The 17,105-nt window shown below is 37.3% G+C and overlaps 1 protein-coding gene across 2 annotated transcripts; it reads left to right on the plus strand.

Annotated features, from left to right (window-relative positions):
* The first annotated feature begins 520 nt into the window (after window positions 1-520).
* Window positions 521-13,958, plus strand: LOC116300988 (poly [ADP-ribose] polymerase 2-like). 2 transcript variants are annotated; one of them, XM_089034245.1, is made up of 19 exons: window positions 521-606; window positions 936-966; window positions 2,452-2,505; window positions 3,548-3,859; window positions 4,461-4,673; window positions 5,230-5,447; window positions 6,037-6,087; window positions 6,747-6,843; window positions 7,515-7,850; window positions 8,353-8,491; window positions 8,770-8,833; window positions 8,994-9,128; window positions 9,720-9,838; window positions 10,006-10,105; window positions 10,384-10,482; window positions 11,118-11,242; window positions 11,937-12,019; window positions 12,558-12,583; window positions 13,793-13,958. In XM_089034245.1, the coding sequence occupies exons 3-19, from the start codon at window positions 2,478-2,480 to the stop codon at window positions 13,835-13,837; spliced, it is 2,190 nt and encodes a 729-aa protein (XP_088890371.1). In that variant the 5' UTR covers window positions 521-606; window positions 936-966; window positions 2,452-2,477; the 3' UTR covers window positions 13,838-13,958. The 2 variants fall into 2 exon arrangements, with proteins under 2 accessions (XP_088890371.1, XP_088890370.1); XM_089034244.1 differs by lacking the exon at window positions 521-606 and having other exon boundaries at window positions 932-966; window positions 2,440-2,505.
* The last annotated feature ends 3,147 nt before the right edge of the window (window positions 13,959-17,105 follow it).

Raw genomic sequence — 17,105 nt, forward strand, 5'->3', positions numbered from 1 at the left:
AGAGAGACAATTTAACTTTGATGTTAAGATTCAAATTTGACGGTTACTGACCGCAGCCTCAAAGTTCAAAGCTTAATTAACCGCCCCGGGCTCAGGAATGTGTGAACGAGACATTACGAATGTGAAGTAAAACAAGTGTTTTGCAACGAGTCAAATCCACGCCTGTGTTGGTAGTAATGATGGATTTCATTTTGATTCGGAATCCATTCAAGAAAATGAATTTTCTCATTACTGCTATTTTCATAAACATGCAAACTCTGTAGCTCTAAAATTTGGTTTTTGGCTGCCATCAATCAAAACTAATCAGTGGGTACCTTTCATATTTTTGACTGGCGGCAGTGAAAAACCATATTCCAGCAGGCATATTGCAACTACTGAGTTCATATGTTTATAAAAATAGCATCAATCTGTAATTGGAAAGACAACAAGAACTATCCCAAGTGGTTGACAATCTTTTTTTCCTGTCTTACTTTTTGGTTTACATCACCTGAATGGATCATGGAGGAGCAGAATGAATTGGAGTAGATCCACTGGTTAGCTGCTGATCCACTGGTAACCTGAAGCTAGAATAAATTGCCTGATTACTAGCTTGCTCTTGATTCAAAGGCATGATATTTACAGATTATTGACCATAGACTGCTTGCAGCATGTCGGAATGCAGCTCAATTTAGAGGACATAACAATAGGTTTCCAATTCTCAGTAGATTGATTTTTTTTTGTTTTGTTTTGTCCTCCAAATTGAGCTGCTTTGACGTCACATGCAAGGGGTCTATTATAATAAATAATGCAGATTCTGAATGCCCTTCTGTCAGACAGATGATCAATGAATCCCCCATCAGGGAATCATCACAGAAGAAACCTTTTTTGTAACATTTTCTTTACTGTTGGTTTGATATTTAAGGACAGTTTCATGCTTTCTTATTGCTTTTCTACAGGTCCAAGAAGTTGATATCAACAAAATAGAAGGTACCATTAAAAAGAAGACTACTGGAACTCTAGCAATTCAGACTTTTTTCATTATCGTTTCCTGGCCAGGACTTTCTAGAAAATATCCATGCCTCTCATATAGGAAAAGTTTAATTCAACACCCTACTCGGCTAGTATGAACTCTTCTAAAGCCATCCCTACTCCTTGAAAATTTAAATTTGCTCAAGTGATTATAATTTTTGAAAATGCAATTATGGTAGTCTCCTATGCAGTCGCTATTAGTGTCGTCACGCAACGCTCACACCCCTAAGTAGCTACTTAGGGGAGCGAGTGTTGTGTGATGACACTAAAAGCTGCTGCATAGGAGACTATAAATATTGTTGTCTCTTTAAAATCATGGACATCCTTTGATGTTTTTGTTTCTTTATAGGTTAGTAATTCCAGTCAGAGCATGCAACTACCATTGATGCTAAACATTCAACATATACTGTACACATCTCGGAAGAATAACATTACCAAGTGTTCTTGAAACCAGAAACTACCCTTCATGCTAAGTGAGCATTCAACAAGATGAACAATAAAATAACACAAAGACAAATACCTTGTTTGAAGATTGTTTGAATACTTTTTAATGGTCCTATTTTACCACCGACAAATTGTATATTTCTTGTGCACTGTTGGCTATTTTTTTATGATTGACAAGAGAACAGACCAATAAGCTAAGGTCAATGAGCAAAAAAATGTGTGTTATAGTGAATTTGTTTGTGGTAAAAAAAAAAAACAAATCGAGGTCCATTTCCTATGGTCTACTCTTATAGAACATGGAATGGCATTGGCATATGATCCAAACTTTGCAGTGAAACCACTCACTGTGCTCTTGGTTCCACTTGAGTTTGGATCGTGCTGGAGCCATCACATGTTCAATAAGAGTTATTAGAAAAGGGGCCTCGATTTGCTAATTTCACTTTAGTTAATAGTTTCTTTGCAATATGTCACACAATAGCAGATATTATGGATACTGGAAATGAGATGCAATTTAGACAACAACTGTTGCAGCATTAATTTAAATAGAATCAAATAATGCTTATAGATAAATGCACTGACCAGTAGAGGTATAGATATAAAAGTACAAACACACATAGAATTGTTGAATGGTGTCCATCAGTAGAAACTAAAGAAATACAATTATAGAGGCACTGACATGGGTTTTCTTTTAAAAAATTCCCAAATCCCTTCCCATTTTACTACTGCTACTAGATTACTTTATAAGATTTCTTTCTCATTTAAATGTTTATTTCTTCCTGCAAAAAATAATTAGTGTTAATGAACTAAACAAAAGAAAGTTTGTAAGGAATCCTGGTAGTCGTAGTAGATGTTGCCATACTTGTGGGTTGCCTGTGGTTGCAAGTATAGGAGTAGACTGGATCTAGTTGTTTTCCCGCCAATAGCGCGGCAGATCTTCAGCGAGACGTTGAGTCAAAGGTTTCCTTCAATTTTTCGTCTTATTTGAAGAATTTTCCACAGAAATATCACTATAAAAGGGAGCTTTAATGTCGACTACACGAAGACGAAAAGCTGGTAAGTGCATAGCACATAATCGTGAAATGTGGCCGGATAAAGCTTTGAAAAACTACTTTAAGCTTTCAGCTTACACGAGAAAGCTTAATGTTTTGAAAACATTTTAAAATGAATTTTATGAATGAGTGTAGATAACGCTGAAAACAGTCTGAAAAAATCGTTGACTACATATATCTTGAAAAGAAAAGGAAAGAGCTTGATATTTTGCTGACTAACTACCTTTAACCTTATAGAATATTTTGCTGAAATCAAAGAATGCGAAATGTTTTTTAACTTTAATTGCAATATGCAGTTTGCATGATGGCGTCATTTTCCTACCACTACCAAAATGCTTCGCGAATTTTCTTTCTTATTCAAATTTGTATTTCCTCATGAGAATAGTAAGGCAAGTGGTGCTAATTAACCAAAAATAGAAAGTGTGCAAGGGAGTTTGGTAGTGGTAGTAAATGATGCTATAATGCCAGTGACCTATTAGATTGACACGACCAGAACAATCACCTTGCACATGTGAATATACCCCCCATGCAATCAGGTAGCGGTAACACTGACGCAGTCAAGGCACTGCTAGACCAATCATATTATGTGAGGAAAAATCAGCCAATCAAAATTTTAGAAAATGTCATGGCATTGCACGCATACAGCACTGAGCTATTAACAGTTATATAAAAACAGCTTTATCTCGACAGCTTTATCTTGATTCAGACAAAATATGAACCTTAGGGACAGATCATTTATTACGTAGTAGGGGTGCGGTGAATTTGTGTAGAAAATTGTACCACTCTTCAATATCTTTCAATAAAAAATATACTGCCCTTCATCATCATTTACAGAATGTTATGCTCAGTAGCTCAAATTAAAAGTCAGTAGTATTGCATGAAGAACACAAAACTGTACCCCCCATATTTTGCAATTACAAAACAAATGTGTACATCCCAATTTCAACTGATTTTAAAAATCAAACCCCCCTTCCCCTGCAAATCCACCAACCACCCAACAATGTAATAAACAATCAGACTTTTAACTCGTACGTATCATTGACTAGCGATCCCAGCTGCTGAACTACCTAAATCTCCAACCAAAAAACTCAAGAAAGATTCAGACACATCAACTAGCACTGGCTGTGTAGATCCACCTCAATGGGAGTATCAAGCAGGCAAGAATAAGTGGTCAAAATATCCAGATGAACAGAATAAAGAAATATCAGAAGCTCTAAAGGATGGCAAACCTACTGTTGAGATTATTCAAGGCAAATCTACTGTGGTTGTAAACTTTGAACAAATGGTGCAAAGAAATGCCAAGACAGGCTTTGAGAAAAGACTGAGATGTTTGTCTCCAGATGACAATAATAACGAATGTAAGGTTCAGATAATTTTCCATTTTTTTGTGAAAGAATCGACAAACAGATTATCATTTTGCAGGACTAAAAAAAAAACAGCATCTCAACAAACAATATGTATGGCCAAAATTGTCAGTTGTCCAGCAAACTCACTCAGCCTTTTGCTAGTTAGACCATGCAATTTTGTTGATCAGTCCAATGTGGATGGACATAATGTCTAGACATTGAGCTGCCATTATTTTTAGTCCTGTTGAATAGGAATTGAGTCAATAATAGAGTAGATATGTCACTTCCTCAAAACTGTTTTGAAATCAAGGTAGAATGCATTCTCCCTCTCTTCTAGATTTTCATGGTATTCAATTCCTGGTTTGGCACTACATTTTAGTTTCTCTTGGTTTCCCCCTGGCCCTCTGCAAAACTAAACTTATTAATTTCCTTTCTGATCCATAAGTTAAGATTACCCTGACTTGGATCAGCACAGAAATTGTTTTTTGAAAAGCTTGCTTTTGAGGTCAAAAAATATCAAATACGATAATATACAGTATGTCTAATACAAAAAGTGAGCTATTTTTAAATGACATTCTGTAAATATCAATTATAACAAACCTGTGTGCTCTAGATGTGTGGCAGTTGAATGAAGGCAAGGATAAATGGACCACCTACCCACAATGCACCATATTCCTACTAGAAGCAGCGAAAGCACATGGGATGCCAAGTGTATCATGGAATGATCAGGGAAAACAAATATCAGTAGATCTGAATAAGTGTACTCAGTCAAAATCTGGAAACAAAACAAGCAAGAAAATAAGGAGAATTAAAGCAGATTTGGCAGGTATAATAAGAATGTTTTATGGCTCTTGCTTATGATGATGATGATGATTATGATTTATATAGCACCCTTTACAATACATGTCAATATAATCAAAGGCGCTTTACATGCAATTGTGAATGACAGATTGCTTTTTTTTAATGCAATTTATAAACATGAGAGAAGGTTAGTATGAAGTAGAGGCACTGAGGGTGATTAATGCCAGGGTTTCTTTTACGTCCTCAATGGTTCTTTTATGTCCCCCATTTACTGTAGGTTAGGAAGGGTTGGGAGACAGGGTCTACGGTTTTACGTCCTTGTCCCAGAAGATTGCCTTATCTAATAATTTGAGGCAATTTGCTGTATATTTGTTTGATATAACTGCAATTTATTATATTCCAAAGGTGAATTTTTTTTGTTAACAAGGTTATACTTGACCTGTCAAAACCCAAATTTTGCTGGTCAAAATATCCAGCCAAGGGGAATTATTACCTTTTTCAAAGGGTCATTTTTACTGGACATTTTGTCCAATACCAGAATTTATTTACAGTCTTGATATTCATATGTTGATTATGTACAGATCCCCCTCCAGTTCAAAACACTTCTACCAGCACTGCAAAAACAAAGCCTGCTGATGCTTCTAAGGTGAAAGCAGAACCTCCTCAGTCAAAGAAAGTAAAGAAAGAGACTGTGACTGCTGTTGCTGCTGTAGATGAAGAGAAAGAACCTACAAAAATGAAATCTTTGGTGTTCACTGGGAAAGCTCCAGTTGATACATATTGCCCTATAAAGGATAAGGTAATGCTTGCTGCTGGCTTGCAGCAACTGACAGTCTAGTTTCTTTACATACATTACCTACTCACTTGTTTCTTGAAAGCTTTGAGAGACATTTTACATGGATAAATAGCTTGTAATCCTGAATTATATCAATAGACCCCTTCACAGTTCCCTGCGCTATCTTGAAAGGTAGCCATGCCTTTGCATCAAAGCGAGATGAACGGTAAGCTTGTAATAATAGAGACCTTTTTTAACACCTTGAACAATATTATTCACCTGTCTCTATCATTGCAAGCTCACTGTTCGTCTTGCGTCGATGCAAAGGCATGGCTACCTTTCAAGATGGCGCAGGGAACTGTGAAGGGGACTATTAAAGTCATATTACCTTGATCACATGGCACCTTGTTTATTCCTGTGAGAATTAGAACCTTTGTCTAACTCCTCATAACCTCATCCTAAAGTGCTTGAAAGTGAGACCACACAGAAAAAAATCAGTTGCAGTCATGGCTACCACATAATAAAGGTCCATTTGCTTTTAACAGCAAAATCTGTAAAGGATAACTTTCTGTGAATTTTATTCAATTGTTGATAACCATTTGTCTTTCAACAGACTCATGTCTTTGATGAAGGATCATGTATATGGGACACTATGCTTAACCAGGTAAGGATTACTAAAATTAACAAGGTTTTATAGAGGTTTTATAGAGAATTAATAAGGTTTTATGCAGGGTGTAATGTTTTCATCTCAGTCCACATGTCATTCCCTTGAGTATCATTTCTTTGTTTAATAGTTGTGAATGAGAAGAAATAAATATGGATATAACTCAAACAAAGAATCTTATCCTCAAGAAAATAACATATGGGCAGAAATGAGAAAACTTTTTGCTCAAGCTAAAGAGGTCATTTCCAAAAAGACTAAGGCTGATGATTAAAATTTTTATGGGAAGCATGGGTGGTGTATGCTGCTAATGTGCAGCCTCTCACTAATCTGACCCAGGTTCAAGTTCTGCCAGGCACGGTGTCATATGTAGGTAGAGTTGTTTGTTGGTCCTCTCTTGTGCTTTGAGGGTTTTCCTCTTGGTTTTTCGGTTTTTCCTTCTTCCACGAAAACCGACTTCTAAATTCTAATTTGATCTATCAGCTGCCTTATCACTTGGGTTGCAAAACCTGTTAGGCATCGTGCAGTCCACCCAGAAGTGGTACATCTATATTCATTAGAAAATGTCTACATGTAAATTTATCTGCTCTTATGTTGTCATATCGAAAGAGGTCATCTGTTTAGATTCAATTGTATACTAACTGTAAATGGTATTCTTCCAGACCAATGTCCAGAACAATAACAACAAGTATTACCTAATCCAGTTACTTGAGGACAATGTTTCAAAGAAATACTATGTCTGGATGAGATGGGGAAGAGGTACAGTATACATAGTAGATATGGGAAGACTATTACTTTACTGAAGACTAGCCAACAAAGCTTTACTTAGTGATGCAATACTCCAGTTTTGAGTTCTCTTTGCTCAGTCTAGCCTGTCGTTTGTGCGTTTGTGTTTATGATATTCAGCTATTCAACCAAAACCTGTGACATTTTAATCAACATGTATTGTACCATAGTACGTACGTTCCTTACTATACGATGGACCTTAATGAAAGAAGAGAACACATTTGTACACAATCGATGCTAAGACTGAGCAAAGGCGAACTCGAAATGGTAGTATTGTTAGTTGGCATGATTGTGGTAGGGTAGGGGAGGTGTGGTTAGGTGGAGAGTCAAATGGGTGGGGCTGTAATGTTTTTAAGAAGTGCCTTCACGGTTGGTTTATTTTTTGGAAGCTGTCTTGTGTGTTTGTGGGTTTGTTTATTGTTGGGTTTTTTTGGGGGGGGGGGAGGGTCAGATAATTTGTAGGAAGTTTATAAGAGTTTATATGAACTATTAACAGCTGAATGGAAAGTATTGATAGAAACATGGATGATTGTGACTAGAGGCCTTCACTGAAGGCTGGTACAGACTAAGTTGATTGATACCATATCATACATTTACAGACTTGAGAAATTAGTTTCATTGATCAATTTTTCCATTGTCCTTAGTTGGATTTGCCGGTCAGAACAACCTAGAGACCTGCGGGGCAAATCTGGAACAAGCAAAGAAAATATTCGAGAAAAAATTCAGCGACAAAACCAAGAATGACTGGGAAGACAGGGATTGTTTTGAGAAAGTGAGTGGTAAATATGACTTGTTGATCATGGATTATAAAGCAAATGGGGATGAAGTGGATGCCCCTAAAGCTAAGGAAGAGAAGCCTGCTATAGAACCAAGCAAGCTCGATTCAAGAGTACAAAATTTGATAGAGCTGATATGTAATGTACAAGCCATGGAGGAGATGTTGAAAGAAATGAAGTATGATGTGAACAAGGCACCTCTAGGTAAAGACATCACTGAACTTTCGTCATCATATTTTTCTGATATTCTTATCAATCCTCACACATGATTCATTGCTGTTTGTAGAGACAGGACCTCCATTTAAAGTGGGCATATGAGCCACTTGGAAATCTGACTATTTTTAATTTAAACCTACTAATGGTCTATCACGAGCCCTGTGCTCTGATTGGCTGGGCTACTAGTGGGCTTTTAGTGATAGACATTTAGTAGCAAAAAGTGCTGGTCTTGAAAACCAATAATATGGCAGCTAGAATGCAAACAATATAACCGTGAAATGTTAGTAATACTAAATAGCACAATTTTATGCAAATTCCATTGTTTTCTATTGTTTAATTAGCACTATTTTGTACTATTTAGTAATTAGTGTTTCACGGATTAATTGTTTGCACTCAAACTCACATCTTCAACCTTATTTCAATATTGCTTGTATCCATTTATTTATTAAGTGTAATTCAGTTTTTCGATGCTGTATTTAAACTTCCTCAGGCAAGCTGACAACAGAGCAGATCAAAGCAGGATATGAAGCTCTCAAAAACATTGACACCTGTATCAATGATAACAACTTTGGGCAGAAGCTTGTTAAAGCATGCAATGAGTTCTACACAAGGATTCCTCACAGTTTTGGGTAAGAGAATACTCTATTTTACAGTTCCGTTCATTGACCACAAATGATAGTTTCATGTCGAGATTGGAGTTTCCGTGCATAGCAAATCTACTGCTTATCATGTGCAGCAACTCCAGCCTCGGCTTAGAACTATTATTTGTGGTCACTGAACGGAACTGTGAAATGGAGAATTAGAACCACTTTATTGTCCTATAACCCTTTTTTTTTTACTTTTTTTAACTTTTTTTTTTCTATTTTTTTTTAAAACATTTTTTTTATTGCTTTTTTTTTTGTTCTAGAATGAAGAGACCGCCACTTATTGCAACCAAAGAGGAGGTGAAAGTAAAAATGCAACTGCTTGAGGTTAGTTGAACATTCCTACTATTTCTTTTAAATAAAATACATTAGTGGTTACCATGATGAGAGAGGAGTTGAACTATTACTAGCTATTAGACAATACTAATACAAGCCTAGGTAGTCGTTAAGTTTGTTCAGTGATGGTTTGATGTCTTTTATCTTCAAGGCTCTTGGTGATATCCAAATAGCTGTCACCATGTTGAAAGAGGAATTGGTCAACAATGAACACCCAGTGGATCGGCACTACAAGTCACTACACTGTGATCTAACACCTCTAGACCACGACCATGATGACTTTAAGGTATGAATAACAAACTGTAAACTGGTTGGCTCAGTTGGTTGAGTATACTGTAGGTCTGTTGTATAGGAGGCTATGGGTTCAAGCCTCGGAAAGACAAACAGTCAGGTTCTTAAGCTATCTTCATAGGAGGTTAATAATAAAATAATAAATTACATTTATAAAGGTTAGGAGCTCGTGCTCTAAAATATCAAAAATATCTGTAAATGATTAGACCTTCTTAGTTGCTTAAATGATGAAGGTGGTCCTGTCTCATATAGTGACGTAAGACAGAGAAAAAAATTTATAAAAGGGTTATTAGAATTACGCATAGTAATTTTCGTCTACATCCTTTTAGATTGAATTAAGATTTAGAAGTTAATTTTGCAGAGGGAGGGAAACCTGAGAACCTGGAGAAAAACCCTCAAAGCATAGGAGAAAATAAACAAGCAGTTCTACTCTTGTACAATGAGTCCAGGGATCGAACCCCTGTTGCATTGGTGAGAGGAGAGAGCTCTTAACGCTACACCTTCCATACTTCCCACATGGATGACCACATCGATAATCCAATTCCCATTTGTCCTAAATTTTCTCTAAACTTCTATTCCATATTAGATGGTTAAGCAATACTTATTAAACACCCATGCTAAGACCCACAACCAGTATACTATGGAGGTGGTGGATGTCTTTGACGTAAAGCACCAGAAAGAAAGCTTTAGAGATGTTGGTAACAGGTAAAGAATGAGTTGTCACATTCAAATACTGCTATTTGTGTTTAATACTGTAAGTTAGGAGCCCAAACATTTTGTGATTTCATTTGAGTTTAAAAAAGTTATTAGCAACAATATCACCATCACTATCATCATCAAGAACACAAGACGGTATCCTTCTTGTTCTGCAGGATGTTGCTGTGGCATGGCTCAAGGCTGACTAACTGGGCTGGCATCTTGAGTCAAGGGCTCAGGATTGCACCTCCTGAAGCACCTGTCACTGGATACATGGTAAAACTGCAGCTTACTTTTATGGTGGAATGTATTTCATTTATATGGACTCTATTTACCTATAGTATCTTTTACAGCATTGTTTTCCTCCGTACTGCTTTAGTTTAGAGCAAGCTTCCTGTACTACTACAAAAAAAGGAGCAAATTGACTGACAATCTTACAAGAGTGAGAAGAACCCTCCAATAATGTACCAATGACCTACCCACACCGATTTTGAGGTCACATTCTTTGCTATTATAGTTATATTGTCCCTGAAGTCAACTTTCTTTCTTTCTAGTTTGGCAAAGGAATTTACTTTGCTGACATGTCTTCCAAGAGTGCCAACTATTGTTTTGCTACAAGATCCAAGAACTCTGGGATCTTACTCCTCAGTGAGGTAAGATGCAAAGATTGTTTAAAAACCCTCAGTCTTAAGAACATTTATTTTTTACGTTTCCCAGCGAAGGTTTTTTTTTATTAGGCTCGCTCCACATGCATTACAATGTAGCTTTATGTTCAAAATTTGCGACACTCAACTCACCTATTTTGGAGGTAGAAATACAAGAGTATAATATAATAAAATAAAAACCGTCAGCAGCGCAACGTTTCAGTGTCGACACAGCAAAATTATCAAGTAAAGTGAATTATTAATTCAATGTCACTGTCAAGACGGTCACTACAAACAAATAATTTTGGTCTAAAAAGAAGAGTACCCAGAAAAAAAAAACCTGGTAATAGGGAGAATATCCTGGTATCCAAAGGCTCTCTCACTCCAGTGCTTCTCAGTCACAGGGAGCCTCTGGAACTCAGGGCAGAGAGAACACTGTTCACTTCAAACAAACTCAAATGACATGTGAGCTTCAGCCGAGCATTGGCCCTGTGCTTGAAGAACACATTGATAAGAGACACAGGTGTACACCCTAACAGTGAAAAAAAAAACAATTTGGAAAACTTAACCATAACAACCAATCTTTTCCTGATAACAAGAATCCAGTGGCATTTGATTTCAATACTGATCTGCCATTTTTTTAGGTTTCCCTTGGTAAGAGTAATGAACTATTGGCTGCTAACTACAATGCTGATCAGCTACCAGATGGTTGCCATAGCGTCAAGGCTTTGGGTAAGGTAGCACCAGACCCTGTGGAAACCACTACCAGGTATTGTTACAAGATAACATGTTTCTACTCACTATTAACAGTAATTGTTTTATTGAAAATGAATTGCATTTTGGTAGGGTTGACAGCAGGTCACAGGTTGAATGGTAGCCACATATAGCACGTACAGTAGTAAGGTCTTCATTATGGGGGGAGGGGCAATGTACCACTTACCTGGCAATACACATGCTTAGGTGTTCATCTTTGGAGTTACCTGCCATCTCCACAGGTTTAGTAAGTCAAACCCTTTGGGAGGGGCCTCACTACAATGGTAGCTAATAAAGAGCTGAACCCCCTTATCAATACACATGGCAAGAACAACTCTTGTGCACACTGTTTTTTTTTTTTTGAGAGATGAATTAGTTTATGGGTCTGGCTCTAAACTAGTTAAACAGTATTGTTGGTAGATTGTCAGTAAGATGTCCTGTCATATAGATTAGTGGTAGTCTAGCAGTATAGGGTGTGGGTGATTAGGTTGTCAATTCATTTTTGTTAGGAGGGTAGGTAATTAAGGTTAAATGTCATTTGTTTAATGGTGGGATCAAGGGATTCTTGATGGTGGTTGTTGTCAGTAAGTTATATCTGAGCTTGGCAGGTAGGTCTTCAGTCTAGTCGCAGCACATTTGGGGTCTTATTGCTTACTAATAGGTTTATCAAGAGCGTGAGGCGTATCTTAATATCCTTAATCATTCTATAGGCCTGATGGTTTGATAGTACCACTTGGTAAGGGCATAGACACTGATATCGTCAACCCTAATGGATACACTCTCAACTATAACGGTAAGTAGTGATGCTAATGATACCCCAGACTTTTGACATTAGCGTTAATGCGCTATCAGAATGTCTCTATGTATTGGTGTAACACTATTATTATTTTGACGTGGTCAACGCGCCTATTATGAGAAAAACTAGTTAGCGCTGATCAATCACTCTCCTTAAGGGGTCTTCTGTGAGCTTTCTCCACACCCGGTACTACCACTACAATATTATAGGCTATTATCAAATGACTGTTACGAATCTAGCGTTCTGATTGGTTGGGTGAGTGTGCTTTATGAGAGCACACAGCACGCGCGCACACTTGCTATTGCTTCATTTGTATACAATAAAACAATTATTGCAATTTCTATTTTATATAAGAAACAAAAATGTTGCTTGCCGTGAAAAACACTCTGCGTCGTGCTTCTCCTAAAACATCTCTCATGTTCTGCCAAACCCCTCGTGCTTTAGAACTACGCACATCACGCGCGCCCGTTTTCTACTGATAACTCCGCTTTTTTTAACTTTCTGGTTCTTATTCCTAACTTCTTTTGTCTTTCAGAGTACGTGGTCTACAATACCAACCAGGTATAATATTCGTCATATATTATTCATATCTATTTATTTTAAAGAAAAATTGCAGCTTTTCATTGGCTATTTTTCGCAACTTCGCATATGCGGTATTGCGGGATTTGACCTTGTTTCCCATGGCTGCACATGCATCCATTTGCCAGGGCATGAAGTTAGGCGGCACGAGTTTTGGGTATAGGAATCAACAACTATAACGAAGAAAGCATCATATAAAAGATAGGATTTGCAATACGATATCTTGCCATGTCTTTTGCGACTGGTTTACGTGACAACCCATTATGTTTTGGTACCTATTTTTCCTTGAGAGCTCCATTTCCCTCGCACAAGAATTTACACACAGTGCAATATCCCCGCGTATGCTATGCTGTTCCCAGAACTGAGTTGATCTGAAATAGTGGCATAGTAATGACGTCACTGAAAACTAAGGTGCAATAAGAATATGAAACCCATTAGTAATTGTGTTACTGTTCTCAACTCTTATTAGCAACGTCTTTTTTTTTTGGTGGCCTGGAAATTAATAATTTCAAGAGTGAAAGTGCCACTTCAGTTTTACGAATTCCCTCGATTCTAAATGATTAATATTTTTTCTCTGATCAGTTCGATGTGTTTCCTAATCTTAGGCCTCGTCCAAACGTATCCAGATATTTTTGAAATCTTGTCCACAAGTAGCGTTTTGAAATCGTTTTCGCCCGTGTCCACGCGTTTCCGTTTTCGAAAAGTTGCGTTTTCAAGGCCAATCTGCCAATCTGTATAGAAAAAAAATTCATGTTCGAAAACATCCGAATTCTCGTAGACGTAACCCTAGAATAGCATTCCGTGTTTAATTTATTATTTAACTTCTGACAGAAGCTAACCAATCAATCTCGTACCCAGAGCCTGCGTTTCTTCTGGCCTGGGTTGAAGAACGAGGGCTCTGGCATAATCCATATTTCTTGGACTTCAGGTATAACAGCGCACGCGTTCAAAGACTTGCCAAAAATTAAAAATATTTTTCCCCCGATTTTTAATTTGTACTATGATTTTAACTTTGATTTTGACTTCAATTTAATTTTTACTTTGCTTATTTTGACCGTTTATATCTCTTTTTCCGAAAAAGTACGCATGCACCAAAATATGGATTATACCAGAGCCCTCGTTCTTCGCCGCAGGCCAGAAGAAACGCAGGCTCTGGGTACGAGATTGCTAACCAATGTATTTCGTTTACAGGTACGCATGCGTTATCTGGTCAAAGTCAAGTTTAATTTCAAGTAACAGTTATGATTGGTGGTTACGCAGTTATGATCGATAGTTGTGATTGGTTACACAGTTATAGTTGATAGTTGTGATTGTTTACACAGAGACCGTAGGCTGCGTTCATAATGTATGGCAGAGGGGGGGGGGGGGGGCAGGTGAAATTGAAGGGGGATCAGGAAAATTTTGGTAGGAAAAGGGGGGATGGACAAATTTTTATCAGAAAAATGGGGGGATGCACAATTTTTGGAAGAAGCTACAAGCATTGCTTAGGGGGGGATCGTTTTTTTTTTTTGCATGACTTTAAGGGGGGTGTTAAGAACTATTCTGGACATTTCAAATTTTTACCTGCCCCCCCTTCTGCCATACATTATGAACGCGGACGTAGTAGTAGACTTAGTATTTTACAGTCGCCACCACCTGTGTTATACTCTGCAAGCAGAACAACACCTTTTTGATCCCTCATGTCTGAGCAACAGGGGCCCGAGAGACCGATTTAGGACAAAGGAAGGAAAGACAAAGACAAAGAAAGAAAGTAGTTAAAAAAAACCCAGGAAAATGTAAATATTGGATTTGTTTAGAAAAGTCCTAACCAATATATATAGGTAAAACTGAGCTGATTCGAATTTGTTACTTTAGTAATCAGTATTATTTATGACAAATATTCTTACAAAATGTTCTGGCCATGTTAAGTAAACATGGAATCCCTCCATTTGATCTCTGCCCTTGCTTGCTTGCTTGCTTGCCTGCATGCTTGCCTGCTTGCCTGTTTGCTTGCTTGCTTGCTTGCTTTTCTTGCTTGTTTCCTTCTTTTCTTTTTTCTTTTCTTTTCTTTCGGTCTGTATGTCTGTCTCAATTTCTCTGTCTGTCTTAATTTCTCTTTGTCTGTCTCGATTTCTTTTTTCTGTCCTAATTTCTTTATGTCTATCCTCCTTTCTTTCTTAATTTCTATCTTTTTTATCATTCGATTCAATCCTTCTTTTCCGTATTTATAAAGATGGACCAGATACAAAAAACCTATTTCCTGTATTAACTCATGTCCATTAAAGCCCTCATTGTATAGTGCCTCAACGGTTAAAACATATACACAGCTGTTTTTGAGCACTCAAGGCTTTACGTTATAATCAATAATGCTACTCAGTAATTTCCCTAAAAGGCATTCAGCTGTATTCGACTAGAACATACATAAACAGCAATAATGGGATCGAGACAATATACTGGTCTATCGCATTATAATAGACTTCTTCATCTCGCATAGTTTTTTCGTTAGTTCTTAAACCTTTTTACTGAAGTAATAATATTTGAAATTCGTCTTTGATTAAGTGCGGCGAATCATCTTTTAAAAAAATCCAAATGTATTCAGAGAAAGGAAACCATTGCTCTCAATCTCATTTACTCTTTTTTTTAATTATCATTTCATTTTTAAAGAAGCTTCTCGCAGATTAGAGTTTCTTTTCTGCACTTAACCCTAGTTCCATTACTATTTCCATTGTATTAATTAGATGCAAGAGACTATTCAATCGACGTCTACTTCAGTTCCGTCTGGGCATAAATGTTACTCACACGTTGATTGCTATTTCTTATCACGGGGGAAACATATAGAATGCGCTTGCATTTTTTGAATGTTTCCCCCATTATATGGTTGGCCATCTATTCAAGACCAAATACGAGAGTTTGCGAGACTGACCCTTATTTAGCGTCTCCGTGCGTTTCCTTCCCAACGAGTTTGTAGAGTTTAGTGGTTACGCCAATAAGGTGGTCATATATATTTCTGTCTGCCAAGTTTCAAGAACATCTATCGGCATCTTTCTTGCTATTTTTGTTGGCCTATTTTGCCGCACAACTACTTGCTCTCGATAGATTTTCTTCATTTTGGGAGATAAAATTATGACCATCTATTTACCAAGAATCTGAAGTTTCATGAAAATCTATCGAGTTTTAAGCCAGCAGGAGGACAATATCGTGAAAAACCACTGTTAGAAAAATCGGCCCGTAACGGCAAACGCAAATCAAAAATAATATTTCAAATTAACTGTTGAAAGCCTAAATGTTTTAGCTACAACTAAAGCTAAATTCAGAAATATCCCAGTATTTTTGAAGCGATACCGAGCGACTAAAAAAATCACAGCAAATTCGCTCGCTTTGGGGGTCCCTTAATCAATCCTTTTGCTCAACGCCCACCACTATTGGCTTAGCGAGGTTCTCCCGGCCCTGAGGTTTATAGCGAGAGAGACTTTGCATGGTGCAAGTCTAATGTTATTTGTACTATTAAAAAAAGGTTTTCAGTTTTGAACTAATCCGACCACACACAGGGGATGAAATTACACTTATTGCAATACTTCTGTAAGCGTGCTGCGTGACATTTGATCTATCATCTGATATACCAACAGTGCAAAATATTTGGTAATTTCCGGCCCCTCTGGCTCGGTATGTATGTACCTCGAGGTATGTATGTGCACCTCTTGTTACACCGACTAAGAACGAACGTCACGTCAGTATAGTACCAATTTTTTTACGGTGTTAAGGTATCCCTATTCTATATGTCTATAGTTTCTTGACCACACCAGACGCAGTCCCAACTAGTCTAACCACTAGTCATTTCTTATATTTCGTTTCATATTTGCATGTGTCTTCAACGTCCCAGGTAACAATCCCTTTCCCAGGTAAGAAAGTATATTTTTCCAAGTGCAATATTCACCCATCTAGAGGGATTAAGGGAGCAAAGTACGTGGAATGCAAAATTACCTAGATGTAGGGGATGAGTCCGATCGCAGCCGTCATTAGTTTCTGACACGGAAACTAATAACAGTTGCGAAGAAGACTAGAGGATGAAGAGATCCGAGCTATAAACCTATAAATTCAAAGCCTTAAATAGTGACGACCATGTTAACCACAATCCAGCCCCGTCTAGCGGTTTACCTAACGAATTTAAAAAGAGTATGGGTCTGAGTAGCTACATTAGTACGGTCTCGACTGATTTTTGTTGTTGTTGTTTTTGGGGGGGAGGGGGGGGGTCTTTGGGACAAATCAATCGGTTCTGTCGTCAAAAAGGGTAAGTGAGAAATTTGAATATAAGATTTTGGTTTATTCACACGTATCATACGAGTAAAAGTATCTACGGTTATTTCAGGAGGTTGAATATTGAATACTGCATACTGAATAGTGCATTCCAAGACCAAAGGGCATTGTGGGTTGTGTTAATTTGAAATAAAAAGTAAATATACAGCAATTACTAACTCTTTACATGTAGTTAGTAAATTGTTTCAGATGGAATACACTAAAAATAGAA

Source organism: Actinia tenebrosa, unplaced genomic scaffold (assembly GCF_029948245.1).
Source record: "Actinia tenebrosa isolate PJP-AT-01 unplaced genomic scaffold, QUT_ActTen_1.0 PGA_scaffold2__45_contigs__length_23673736, whole genome shotgun sequence".
Classification (NCBI taxonomy): Eukaryota; Metazoa; Cnidaria; class Anthozoa; order Actiniaria; family Actiniidae; genus Actinia; species Actinia tenebrosa.

Excerpts from the sequence above, each read along its gene's own strand:
- LOC116300988 (XM_089034245.1), top strand. The coding sequence starts at position 2,478 with ATGTCGACTACACGAAGACGAAAAGCTG. Across the intron at positions 4,674-5,229 it reads AATTAAAGCAGATTTGGCAG|ATCCCCCTCCAGTTCAAAAC; the intron begins GTATAATAAGAA and ends GATTATGTACAG. Across the intron at positions 9,129-9,719 it reads ACGACCATGATGACTTTAAG|ATGGTTAAGCAATACTTATT; the intron begins GTATGAATAACA and ends ATTCCATATTAG.